Source organism: Carcharodon carcharias, chromosome 7 (assembly GCF_017639515.1).
Source record: "Carcharodon carcharias isolate sCarCar2 chromosome 7, sCarCar2.pri, whole genome shotgun sequence".
NCBI lineage: Eukaryota > Metazoa > Chordata > Chondrichthyes > Lamniformes > Lamnidae > Carcharodon > Carcharodon carcharias.
Genome location: NC_054473.1, coordinates 53,918,587 through 53,931,619, shown reverse-complemented (window position 1 = coordinate 53,931,619; position 13,033 = coordinate 53,918,587). Strand labels below are relative to the sequence as shown.

Below are 13,033 nucleotides of genomic sequence, written 5' to 3'. Positions count from 1 at the left end.
TTTTGCAGTGGCTACCCCAAACTTTAGTGCATCCCTCAGCCCATATTCGTGAACCTTGGAATGTGCGAGTCTGCAACACTTCACAGTGGAAGCCCAATAATTTTCGGGCAGACCAAAGTGTCTCTTTCATTGAATTGATCCTCCAGCAGCAGTTGATGTTCGTCTCCGTGTGCGTCCCTGGGAACAGTCCATAGAGCACAGAGGCCTGCGTTACAGAGCTGCTTGGGATCAAACTTGACAAAAATCTCAGCACCTACTCTCCAGATCTGCCTCGCAAAGGTACATTCCAGAAGGAGAGGTGTGCGACTGTCTCTTCCCATCCTTCTCCCCCGCCCTCCCACTCCCACAGCTGATTCAAGGGCAGCTTGCATTGTTATAGAGCCTTTGGGTATGCATGAACGATCTGACAGGGAGTGCCCTTCTCGCCACCAGCCAAGCAAGATCTTGGTGCTTGTTTGAAAGTTCTGCCCATGAGGCATTCTGCCAAATGACTTTTGACAGTCTGCTCGGGAACCATTCAACAGGATCCACCATGCCCTTTCCCCACAGGGCCTTGAGGACATTACATGCAATCCACTGCCTGATGGACTTGTCGTCAGGGGTGTTTGTCTGCACAAAATTTTCCACAAGGGGTAGACGGTAAGACACGGTCCAAATACTTGGAGCATTCTGTGGCAATGTGCCAGACCCATCCTTCGCAACACCGGGGGCTGGTAGAGCCTCAGTGCTGTATATGCAGGTGGTGTTATGTGATACCTGGCCTTTCGCTTTGGCATGACTGACTGTAGGAGCTCAAAAACCTGCTTTCATGTCATTATGTACCACAACCTTTGGCTCACTTGCAGTCCCCTGCAGAATATTCTGCACTCTGTGCTGTCCTTCAACCTAGCACCATGGAAACAACAAACGACAGTTGCAGAAACATCAGTCTGTCTCCCTAACTATGGAATCTCCTATAATGACTGCATTTGTATGCTTTTTTGTTTTGTCCCCTGCAAGCTCCCTTGCCCATTGGTGCCATGGTCTGGACTGCATACCTTCAAGACATCGTCACTCCCAATAGTCTCTAATACTATGTACCAGTTTGATAGTGACATACGCCACAAGAACCACCCCCCTCCCTCTTCTGGATAGCTATCCATCCATTAACCTGAACGCACTCTGCCTGTGGGGTGGCCATTTCCTAAAATGTGCTATCCAGCAAACTCTCTTCAGTGACTCCAACTGCCCTTCAAGCTCAGAAACCTTGAGCTTGAAATGAAGCAGTTGTAGAAGCTTCCCACACACGTCCCCTAAGACAGTGTCCTGAAGCTCCCATGTGGCACAGGAATTGCAGGCAATACTACTCAGTTGCCCTTCCATGATTGAAAAAAAAAACTATCCATCTAATGAAATGTAGTTAGCACCTTGCTTAAACCATTAATTTTAATTACTGCCTTAGCTATCAGGCCTTGCTGTCTTCCATTCGTTCTCTTGGACTGCTCCTTGTATTTTTTTAAATAGTAGAACAGTACCTCTTTTGCTGTACCTTTAAAATTCCCTCATTTTCCACATTTCCCAAGTTTAGTACTCTGCAGAAGCAGGGCTCTGTAGAACTGCGCTTGCAATAAGGTTGCAAAGTTGAATCAGTTTAATCGGTCTCATCCAGTTCCCAGTGAGTGTACACCTGAGGCAATAACGTCCCATAATTCAAAAATTGCAACTAAATCGGAAACCTCACCCCTGAGTGAAGTCAACTGATATTGGAAACTGAAGAGCTCACACAGGTGCTGATGTGGTTATCTTTTGAAGGTGAAGTTTTGGCACATTTTTGGCCTGTTTTGACAGGAGCTTTATTCTGCAAGTACCCAGTGCTATATTTGAGTGCTTAATGCTGAAAGTGCACTTGAAGTGGAAGTGTTCCAGTTCCCAGCATTGATTTACTCTGCTGAACAAAAAAAAGAGAAGAAATATGTTAAACAGTCTTGTGGCTTACTTTGCGATTCCCTTATTGCCAGTACCAGAATGTATACAGTGTGTTTGTAACCAAAAATGAAGTGCCTTATTTTTCCTACAGAGGGCGTTGTGTTGGATGGTGATGATCCAGAGCATATACAATGGGTTTTTCAGAAATCACTTGAAAGAGCTGCTCAGTTTAACATAACTGGTATCTCATATAGACTGGCACAAGGTAAATCCTATAAAATAAGAATTTTTGTACATTTGTACTACTGTAAATCTAAATACATGTTGATGGGACCTTTTACCATATGTTCCAGGGGTTATCAAGAGAATTATCCCTGCAGTAGCATCTACCAATGCAGTAATTGCAGGTAAAGATAGTGGTTAAGTAACATTTTTGAGTTGTTTTTTGAATGCCATAACGTATTAATTTTGTGGATTTAATGTTTAAAATTATAAAATCTATGGAAAGCAGACAAAATACAGTATCAGAACCAGTTACCCTATTTAATTCTACTGCTATTAAAGAGTAGAAAATTGTTTTGAAGGGACATACAAACATTTGAGGATTCTGTGCTTTGTAACTATCAGAATGGTTTATCCTTCTTGAATTCCATGGTTCCCATTGGCGAAAGGATCAAGAACCAGAGGCCAACAATTTATGAAAGGCAAAAGAGCCAATGGTGACATGAGAAAAAGCTTTTTTTACGCAGCTAGTGGTTATGATCTAGAATGCACTACCTGAGTGTATGGTGGAGGCAGATTCAATCTTGATTTTCAAAAGGGAATTGGATAATCATCTGAAGAGAGAAAATTTGCAAGATCACCGGGAAAGGGTGGAGGAGTGGGACTAGCTGAGTTGCCCTTGCAGAGAGCTAACATGGGCATGACAGGCCAAATAGAATGGTTACAGCACAGAAGGAGACTATGATCCTGTGATTTTAATTCTTTCCGGAATTCAGAGTGAATGAATAGGCACTTGTTTTACTTACTTGCATTGAGGTTTACTTACAGCAGCAACAACAACAATTTATATAGCAATTTTAACGTAATTAAGTCACTTCACAGGAGCATTATAAAATTAAATATGACACCGAGCCACATGGTGAGGTTTTAGGTCAGATGACCAAAAGCTTGGTCAAAGAGGTCAGTTTTAACGAGTGTCTTAAAGGAGGAAAGTAGGTAAAGGAGTGTAGCGAGGGAATTCCAGAGCTAGGGTCTAGGCAACTAAAATCATGGACACCAATGATGGAGCAATTTATAATCGAGAATGCACAAAAGGCCAGAATTAGAGGAGTGCAGATGTCTCGGAGGATTTTGGGGCTGAAGGAGATGGGGAAGGGTAAGACCATGGAGGGATTTGAGGCATAAGAATTTTTAAATCAAGGTGTTGCTTGACTGTAAGCCAATGTAATGTAGATCAGCAAGCCACAGGGGTGACTTACAGTCCAGAGCATTACTTCTGAGTAAACTAGCAGTAATCTAACCACAACTTTTTCAAGCAATAATAAGTTTTACAACTGTTGGATTTGTGACAAATAAGTGCAAAACCCTCTGACACAGGTAACAAATAGAGATGGGAAATACAAATATTTTTCTCTGTTTAGCTTTATTTCATGATCTGTTGTTTGCATAATGCATTCTTGTTGGAACTGATCACTTTTGACAAGGTGCCACATTAAAGATTATTATGGAAAATAAAAGCGCATGGTGTAGTGGGTAACATATTAGCATGGATAGAAGATTGGCTCGCTGGCAGAAAGTGTGTACATAAATGAGTCTTTTTAGGATTGGCAGGATATGATGAGTGGAGTCCCACAGGCCTTAACTTTTTACAATTTACATCATGAAGGGAGTGAGCTAAATTTGCAGATGGCAAAGATAGGTAGGAAATTATGTTGTGAAGAAGGCATGAGGTTGCAGATGGACATAGATAGGTAAAGATCTGACAAATGCAGTTTAATGTGGGAAAATGTGAAGTTGTTCACTTTGGCAGGAAGAACAAAAAAGCAGGGTATTACTTAAACGGAGAATGACTGCATAATTCCGAGGTGCAGAGGGATCTAGGTGTTGTAGTACATGAGTCACAAAATATTAGTATGCAGGTAACAGCATAGTAATCAAGAAGGCTAATGGAATGCTTTCCTTTACTACGAGAGGGACTGAACATAAAAGTAAGGATGTTATGCTTCAGTTATACAGGGCATTGGTGAGACCGTACCTCAAATATTGTGTGCATTTTTGGTCTTATTTAAGGAAGGATGGAAATGCATTGGAGGTGGTTCAAAGGAAGTTTACTAGATTGACGAATGGGATGAGTGGGTTGTCTCATGAGGAAAGGTTGGGCAGACTGGTCTTGTTTCCACTGGAGTTTAGAAGAGTGAGGGGTGATTTGATTGAAAGATACAAGATCCTGAACGGCCTTGATAAGGTGAACGTCAAGGGGATGTTTCCTCTTGTGGGTGAGTCCAGAACTAGGGGGCACTGTTTTAAAGTTAGGGGTCACCCTTTTAAGGCAGAGATGAGGAGAATTTTTTTGAGGGCTGTGCGACTTTGGAACTCTCTGCCTCAGAAGGTGGTGGAAGTGGGGTCATTGAATATTTTTTAAGGCAAAGTTAGATAGATTCTTGCTAGGCAAGGGAATCAAAGGTTATCAAGGTTAAATGTGAATGTGGAAATTGAAACACAAGATGATTGGCCATGATCTTATTGAATGACAGACCAGGCTCAAGGGGCTGAATGGTCTGCTGTTCCTATTTCTTATGTTCTTATATACTTTCCTGTTAGCAATTGATTTGATCACCAATTTGCAGAAACATATTTCATACAGAATTACTACAGCTGGCCAGAACTAGGTCATCTTCCCATCAATCTGGGTTGATTTCACACCTAGGTCCTAGGAATGAAAAGACAATGTGGTAAGCAACTGCACTGTAATCCAGTCCCCCCGCTCCAATTTTGTGTTGGTAAGATGTCCAACATGGAAAAACAAGCCCCTTCAGACAAGCTGTCATAAAGCATTGTTATCGTACTGCACTCTCCATATTTAGAATAGTTTCAATATAACTGTTTTCAAGATTTGAAATTAAAATATTTGTAATAAGATTTGCAATAAAATTGTAGCTTAGATTAAATGCCACACAAGATCCTACTTAGAAGGAATATTAACTAACAGTTATTGTATAACCCATTTTAGTACCAATGCAGTATTTTATTTGTAAAAGTTGCTCCAAATTGCATGCTACCTTAAAAGTAAAATTAGCTATAGAATTTTAGTCAGAGTGGTCAGTGGTAGTGGTCATTGCTGAATTCAGTATTCCAGGTTTTTTTTTTTTGGCAAAAATATACTTTATTCATAAATCTTCAAAAATATTTCGAACATTTTAAATCACCATTGCAAAAGTACAAACAGGTTCAACTTTTACAAACTGAAACACAAGGTGTATCAGAAAAAAACAATGAATATTTCAATCATTGGCAGACATACATTTTAATCTGTACAGACTGAGGGGCTCTTTACAGTTCCCAGCCCCCCAGTGCACTGTGGCAGAAAGGTCCTTCCCCATTGCGCCTTTGCGGCGGCTGCCCCAAGCTTAACTGTGTCCCTCAGCACGTAGTCCTGGACCTTGGAAAGTGCTAGTCTGCTACACTCGGTCGGGGACAACTCTTTGCACTGGAAAACCAACAAGTTTCGGACAGACCAAAGAGCGTCTTTCACTGAGTTGATGATCCTCCAGCTGCAGTTGATGGTTGTCTCGGTGTGTGTCCCTGGGAACAACCCATAGAGCACAGAGTCCTCTGTCACAGAACTGCTCGGGATGAACCTCAACAGCAACCACTGCATCCCTCTCCAGACCTTCTTTGCAAAGACACAATCTACAAGGAGGTGAACAACGGTCTCTTCCCCACCACAGCCTCCTCGAGGGCAACGTGCAGAGGGGGTGAGACTCTTGGCGTGTAGGAAGGATCTTACAGGGAGGGCCTTTCTCACCACCAGCCAAGCTACATCTTGGTGTTTGTTGGAAAGTTCTGGTGATGAGGCATTCTGCCAAATGACTTTGTCAGTCTGCTCAGGGAACCATCCCACAGGATCCACCCTCTCCTTTTCCCTCAGGGCCTTTAAGATGTTACGTGCCGACCACTGCCTGACGGACTTGTGGTCGAAGGTGTTTCTCTGCATAAATTTTCCCACGAGGGACAGGTGGTACGGCACGGTCCAACTACTTGGAGCGTTCCGCGGCATCGTGGCCAGACCCATCATTCGCAACACCGGGGACAGGTCGAACCTCAGCATGTAGTGACACTTGGTGTTTGCATACTGAGGGTCTACGCACCGCTTGATGCAACCGCACACAAAGGTGGCCATCAGTATGAGGGCGATGTTGGGCATGTTTTTTCCCCCTTTATCTAGAGGCTTGTACATCGTGTCCCTGCAGACACGATCCATGTTCGACCTCCAGATAAAGCGGAAGATGGCTCGGGTGATCGCCACCACACAGGAGTGTGGAATGGGCCAGACCTGCGCCACGTACACCAACAGTGAGAGTGCCTCACACCTGATGACCAGGTTCTTACCCGCAATGGAGAGGGACCGTCGCTCCCACATGCCCAGTTTCCTTTTCACCATAGACACTCGCTCCTTCCAGTTTCTAACACATGCCCTGGTCCCTCCGAACCATATCCCCAGCACCTTCAGGCCATCAGCCCTGACAGTGAAGGGGACAAAGGATCGGTCAGCCCAGTTCCCAAGGAACATGGCCTCGCTCTTCCCACGATTTACCTTGGTTCCCGAGGCCAGTTCGAACTGGTCGCAGGTGTGGATAAGTCTGTGCACCGACAGCGGATCCGAGCAGAAGACGGCGACATCGTCCATGTACATGGAGACTTTGACCTGACTGCCTCCACTGCCTGGGATCGTCACTCCTCTTATGCCCGGATCCTTCCTGATGGACTCAGCAAAGGGTTCTATGCAACACACGAAAAGAACAGGCGAGAGAGGGCAGCCCTGCCTGACTCCAGATTTAATAGGAAAGCTATCTGATTCCCACCCATTGATTGAGACTGCACTACTGATGTTAGTGTAGAGCAGTTGGATCCAATTGCGAATTCCCTCCCCAAACCCCATTTTGGAGAGCACATCCACCATACAGGTGTGCGATATTCTGTCAAAGGCCTTCTGATCCAGGCTGATGAGGCAGGTATCCACACACCTGTCCTGTACATAGGCAATCGTATCCCTGAGCAGCACGAGGCTGTCAGAGATCTTCCTGCCCGGCACAGTGCAGGTCTGGTCAGGGTGGATCACCAATTCCAGAGCGGATTTGACCCGATTTGCGATGACCTTGGACAGAATTTTATAGTCCACATTCAACAGTGAAATGGGTTGCCAATTTCTAATTTCCTCCCTTTCCCCCTTGTGCTTGTAGATGAGGGTGATAATGCCTTTCCTCGTGGATTCTGACATACTGCCGGCCAGGAGCATACTCTGGTACACTTCTAGCAGGTCTGGGCCGATCCAGTCCCACAGAGCTGAATACAACTCCGCCGGCAAGCCGTCGCTTCCGGGAGTTTTACTCTTCTCGAAGGACTCAAGGGCCTCAGTCAGTTCGTCAGGAGTTAGCGCTTTGTCCAGAATCTCCCGTGTACTGTCATCTAAGACCTCCGTGATAGAGGACAGGAAGGACTGGGAGGCCGTGCTGTCTGTGGGCTTTACGTCATACGATCCGGCATAGAAGGATTTGCTAATCCTCAAAATGTCAGATTGCAATGATTTAACTGAGCCGTCTTCTTCCTTCAGGCTGCTGATCACAGAGCTCTCTCTGTGTACCTTTTGGAAGAAGAAACGTGAGCACGTCTCATCCTACTCTACAGAGCGGACTCTGGAACGGAAGATGATCTTGGAGGCCTCCGAGGCAAAGAGCAAGGCTTGCTGGCTCTTCACCTCTTGGAGTTCCTCCTTGATATCGACCCCCATCGACCGCAGCCAGAGCAGGTTCTGCATGTTTTTCTGGAGTCGGGACATTTCCCTCTGTTCCTTTCTAGCTTTCTTTGAGGACAAAAAACCTCTTGATGCTTCCCTTGATCGCTTCCCACCAGTGTGTCAGGGACTCAAAGTGGGGTTTCATGGTTCTCCAACCTTTGTAATCCCTCTTGAGCTCCTCAATGTTCTCTGGGGTCAGCAGTTGCACGTTTAGCTTCCATACCCCCCTGCCAACCCTCTGGTCCTTCTCTAAGTGGCAGTCAGCCAGTAGGAGGCAGTGGTCAGAGAAGAACACCAGCTTGACGTCGGTGGATCTGACTGCAAATGCGCGGGACACAAACAGGAAGTCTATCCTGGAACAGACGGACCCGTCAGGCCGCGACCAGGTGTATCTACGCTGCGCTCCATCTGCAGGGTTGCTGAAGACGTCGTGCAGCTTGGCATCCTTTACTGTTTCCATCAGGGATCTGGATGTAGCGTCCAATCTGCTGTCGGCCCTGCCGGATCGTCCAGCCGCATCGATGATGCAGTTGAAGTCACCGCCCAGAATGACCGGCCTAGAGGTTGCCAGCAGCAGTGGGAGCTGCTGAAAAACCTCCAGCCGCTTAGCCCCTTGTGACGGGGCGTAGACGTTAATTAACCGGAGTGGAGCATTCTTATACATTACGTCTGCTACGAGGAGGCGCCCACCCACCACCTCCTTAACCTGGGAGACGGTGAAGCTGCCTCCCCGCAGCAGAATCCCCAGGCCGGAGGAACGAGAGTCGTTTCCTCCCGACCAGATTGATGGCCCATGGGACCACCATCGTGACCATTGCCTGTAGGAGCTGAGGTGCGGTATCGCACACTCCTGTAGAAACAGCAGGTCAGCTTTGACCTTGGCAAGGTAGTCCAAGGTCGCAACACATCGCGTAGTAGATTTAATGCTACGCACATTTATGGATACAATCTTTACACCCATTTTAAAGCAGTTAGTCGCTTACCAAACCTGTTGTCTCTGAGAGTTCCTTCATGCCCGTGGTGTGCTCAAATTGCTTCACTTGGGATGGGCTGAGGAAAGCATCCTGAACCTCCCCATTGGGGATGTTCTGCTCAGGTGGCATCTGGGGTCCGTGCAGAGAGCGGGGTTTGAAATGTCCTCTGTTGGAGAAGCGTCTCCAATCCTCTCCCCCTCTGGGGCGTTGCTGCTCCCGGCTTCCTGGAGCTGGGGTGCGCTGAGCGCCTCACTGCTCCCAGATTCCTGGGGTTGTGGTACACTGGCCTCTTTGGGTTGTGGGCCAAGTTGGGATGCGCTGGTCTCCTCATTGTTACCAATGTTCTGGAGCATGGGTGACTCGTCCTCCAACTCCCTAGCGTTTTGCCGCTTCTTCTGTTGACGCCGCCCTGGCCCTTCTTCGTTCGAAGACCCGCTGCTCTTGTTATCCGTGTCAGATAGGAGACGCCTCTTGACTCTTGTCTGGGAAGTGGCTTGGTTTCTTTTTAGCGCCTTCTTCCTTTTGGCTCTCTTCACCAGCTGCCACTCCCCCTGCTGCTTTCCCACTGCTGCCTCCTCCTCCTCCGTTGATTCGCTCTCCTGAGGAGTGGGAGGTTCAGGGGGCAGTGCTGTTGATTGGCTGTCTGCTGCCTCAATTTTTTCCCCCACCTTGTCTTTCTCTGTGTCCTCCTTTGTCCCGATGTTTTCCCTGGGGGCCTTGGTGGTTGGTGTGACACAAGGCATTTCTTCTGCTTCCCCCTCGTTGGCTTTAGCTGCCTGTGCATAAGTACGGCAACGTTTGGGGCAGGTCTTGTAGAGGTGACTTGCCTCGCCACACAGGTTGCAGCACTTAGCCTGTTTACAATCTTTTATCTGGTGCCCTTCCTTTTTGCAGTTCTTGCAGAGGACAGCACTGCAATTGGCCGCCACATGACCAGACTTGCCGCATGAGCGACAAAGTTTGGGTTGCCCAGCGTAGACAAGGTAACCACGGCTTCCCCCGATAGCGAATCTGGAAGGGGAGTGGAAAACGGCTCCGTTACCGTTGGTCTTGAGCGTTACCTTAACCTGGCGTTTACGTGTCCAGATCCCCAAATTATCTTTAACTTCAGTGCAGCTCCCAACCTTATCGAAGTACCTGGTAAGGAAGGTGAGCACATCAGCGACGTAGGGGTTGTACAGATGCACCGTCGCAACCCGTTCATGATGCAACGGTAGAACAAAGAGCGACTCCGCCGTCAGGATCTTCATTTCTGGCAGGTCTTTCTTTTCCTCAAACACCTTCAGGAGTTTGACACAAGTTGCCACATGCTTGAAGGTCACATCAAAGAAACCAGCGCTGGGGAAATCCTGTAGGCAGTAGATATCCGCAGCCTCAAAACCACACAGCTTGAATAAGATCCTCTTTGTGAAGAAGGTCCTATCCATTCCTGTTCCTTGCTCGCTACCCTTCACCATGACTTGGATGGTGATAGGTACCCCATGGTAAGGGGTTTGACTGGTTATAGCCATTGCTCTTTCCCTGGAATTCAGTATTCCATGTCTCAAAAGTAACTAATTAATCATGGTGCAATTGGTTGCATAATATATCCCTTGTAAAAGATTCACCTGCATTTCAGCATACTTTAAGGATTGTGTAAGATTCCCTGCTGTGAGACATGAATTTTGTGTTCATCCCTAAATGACAATTAATATTCTCTAAAGTAAGTGTACTTCTGGAATATCTGAATTGTTGCAATACCAGAAGGCAACAACAGATGGCAGCACAGCTCTTTTATCTTGTAACATTTTGAAGTAGAACATTGAAATTATATGCACAATGAGCCAATCGGATGTATGGGATACATGGAGAGCAATAATGATAAATTATTAAGTACTACTATTATGTAGTTTAGCACTGCAATATATATACTAGATTGAAATAAATTTGTTCCCAGAATGCTGTTAAGTCCATCCTTAATCATAAAATTGCGAAACCTAAAAGTTAAGGAGACACTTTAGCACTGTAATTTTGTTTACATTGTTTAATACTTACTAATTGAAAACATTAACTTTCTTGGTAAAACATTAAAGAGTAATTTTCAAATAACGAAGCTTTTCTTTCCCCAGCTGTATGTGCAACTGAAGTATTCAAAATTGCTTCAAGGTAAATTTTTATTTTTAAACAATTACTTAGTTGTGATTTTCATAATCTTGTCTGTTTTCAATGAAAGTTTAAATTGCACAGTGTTACTTTTTCAGTGCATATATTCCTCTGAATAACTACTTGGTGTTCAATGATGTAGACAGCCTTTACACCTACACATTTGAAGCAGAACGTAAGGTGAGTACCTGCCAATTTATAAAGTGATCAACAAATGTTTATCTATTGATGGGCATAATGTGCAACTCACCATTTTCTTCCTGCATTTTTTAAAAAAGTCTGATTTCAGTGTCACCACTACATAGGATGTGAGAGTATCTGGAATTACATTGCCATTGGAACTAAGTGCGTACCAATGTAAATTTGTGTTGGATTAGGGTGCAATGCAACATCTGTGTCCCAACCCATGCCAAAACTACCTAGGGTCCTTACCCCGTAATAATAGCAAAAAGGTGAAAGAGAGCTTGGTTTATGCTCAACAAGGCAGTACAGGAAAAGTGTAGCGAGGAGAGGTAGTTGGGAGCTCATAACTCATTAAAAAAATGCAGATAGCAGTGCTGAAGCCTGAAAAAGTAAACCTTTTACCTTTTGAAATGTGACCATGGCCATGGAATAACTCCTTTTGAGTCTTAAATCTTGAAGAATGATTAAAAACAATTAAGATGTGGCACTACTTCAGTTGTGGAATATCCAACTCCAAATAGAAAACAAGATAGAATGCTTAAGTAATCAAGTTGAGAAACATGTTTGTCAGAAATGGAGATTAGATAAAGCTCTAGAAGAGGACAAAACAAGATGCTTGTATGGTGAGAAATTCTAGTGCAGAATTTAATTTGTTATTTTTGAGGACTTTCAGCAGCTGCCAATCCCTTGTCATTTTTTCATTATTAGAAGCAACAGTAACTTGATTCCACCAAATCTTTGATATTTCTGGAATGAATTGCTGCATCGTGTGAGAAAATCTTCCCGTTTGTATAAAAGGAACTTAATGATCTTGTTAAGCCTCTTCATATACATTTACTAATTTTAACATTAATTTGCCTGTTGGAATGCTTGTTTTTAACTCTCAATTATCAGAAGACCTAAAAATTCTAAACTTTCCATTGGTTTTTCGGTGGTTTTTAAAGGAAAACTGTCCAGCCTGCAGCCAGGTACCTCAAGATCTACAGTTTTCATCGTCTGCAAAACTTCAAGAGCTCCTAGATTACTTGACTCAAAGTGCTTCACTGTAAGTTCCCTTCAGACATTTGCTTCTTACCCATGCAGGTCCCTTGTATGTTTTGGTATATCTCCCTAGGAGCTACTTTGTGATCATATTGTTGTCTACGATTAAGGTGTATGCTGATTTTGCCCACTTGTATTTTTGATCTCTGTCTGGTGACAAAGCAAAGGAAGGAACAAGGCAGATATATCTGAAAGAAGAAATGCTGGGGAAAAAGTTTGCCTATCCGATGTTTCAGCTTATGTGTCTAGTGGGAGCCTGAAAAGAAAAAGTGGGAAATATTTTAATAATCCCTTTAATATTGAAGGGGATTTCTTGACTGGAAGTTTTTTCCAAACTGTTCTAGATAATCAAAGGATAAGAGTTGTACAGAATGTGCTTTAGTGTTAATTGCCAAGAAGTTAGGAAGAACATTGCAATAGTTAAGTTAGCATAGCAAAGTGGAAGCCCCCCAATTATTTTCCTCCAAAGAAGTGAAGCAATGTTTATCCAGAAAAGGGCCTTCATTAATTGGGCAATCAATATTGTTTCTCTTAAATTTATCTTGCAAAGGAATAAAAAGTTAGCTGCAGAAAAGGAATATTTTGAGTAAGAAATTACAAAAGATCTCAATGAAGGGAGGGCGAGTGACCGTGTTGATGAACACAGTAATTTTTGTCCATGTCCTACACAGACAAATGAAGTCCCCAGCTATCACTGCAACTTTGGATGGAAAAAATAAAACACTCTATTTACAAGTAAGAGTTTTAATTATGTAATAATTTTATTCATCTT

At 44.4% G+C, this 13,033-nt stretch overlaps 1 protein-coding gene across 4 annotated transcripts in view; it reads left to right on the top strand.

Moving 5' to 3' along the window:
* Positions 1-13,033, top strand: part of uba3 (ubiquitin-like modifier activating enzyme 3) — a 44,442-nt gene that overhangs the window by 22,421 nt on the left and 8,988 nt on the right. For all 4 annotated transcript variants that reach the window (XR_005943591.1, XM_041192192.1, XM_041192191.1 and 1 more), the window contains 6 exons: positions 2,057-2,170; positions 2,259-2,312; positions 11,004-11,040; positions 11,136-11,217; positions 12,165-12,265; positions 12,933-12,996. Coding sequence is in view for 3 of the 4 variants with exons in the window: in XM_041192192.1 (XP_041048126.1) it covers positions 2,057-2,170; positions 2,259-2,312; positions 11,004-11,040; positions 11,136-11,217; positions 12,165-12,265; positions 12,933-12,996 (452 nt within the window). In the remaining variant the exon portion in view is untranslated. The remainder of the gene's footprint in view (positions 1-2,056; positions 2,171-2,258; positions 2,313-11,003; positions 11,041-11,135; positions 11,218-12,164; positions 12,266-12,932; positions 12,997-13,033) is intronic.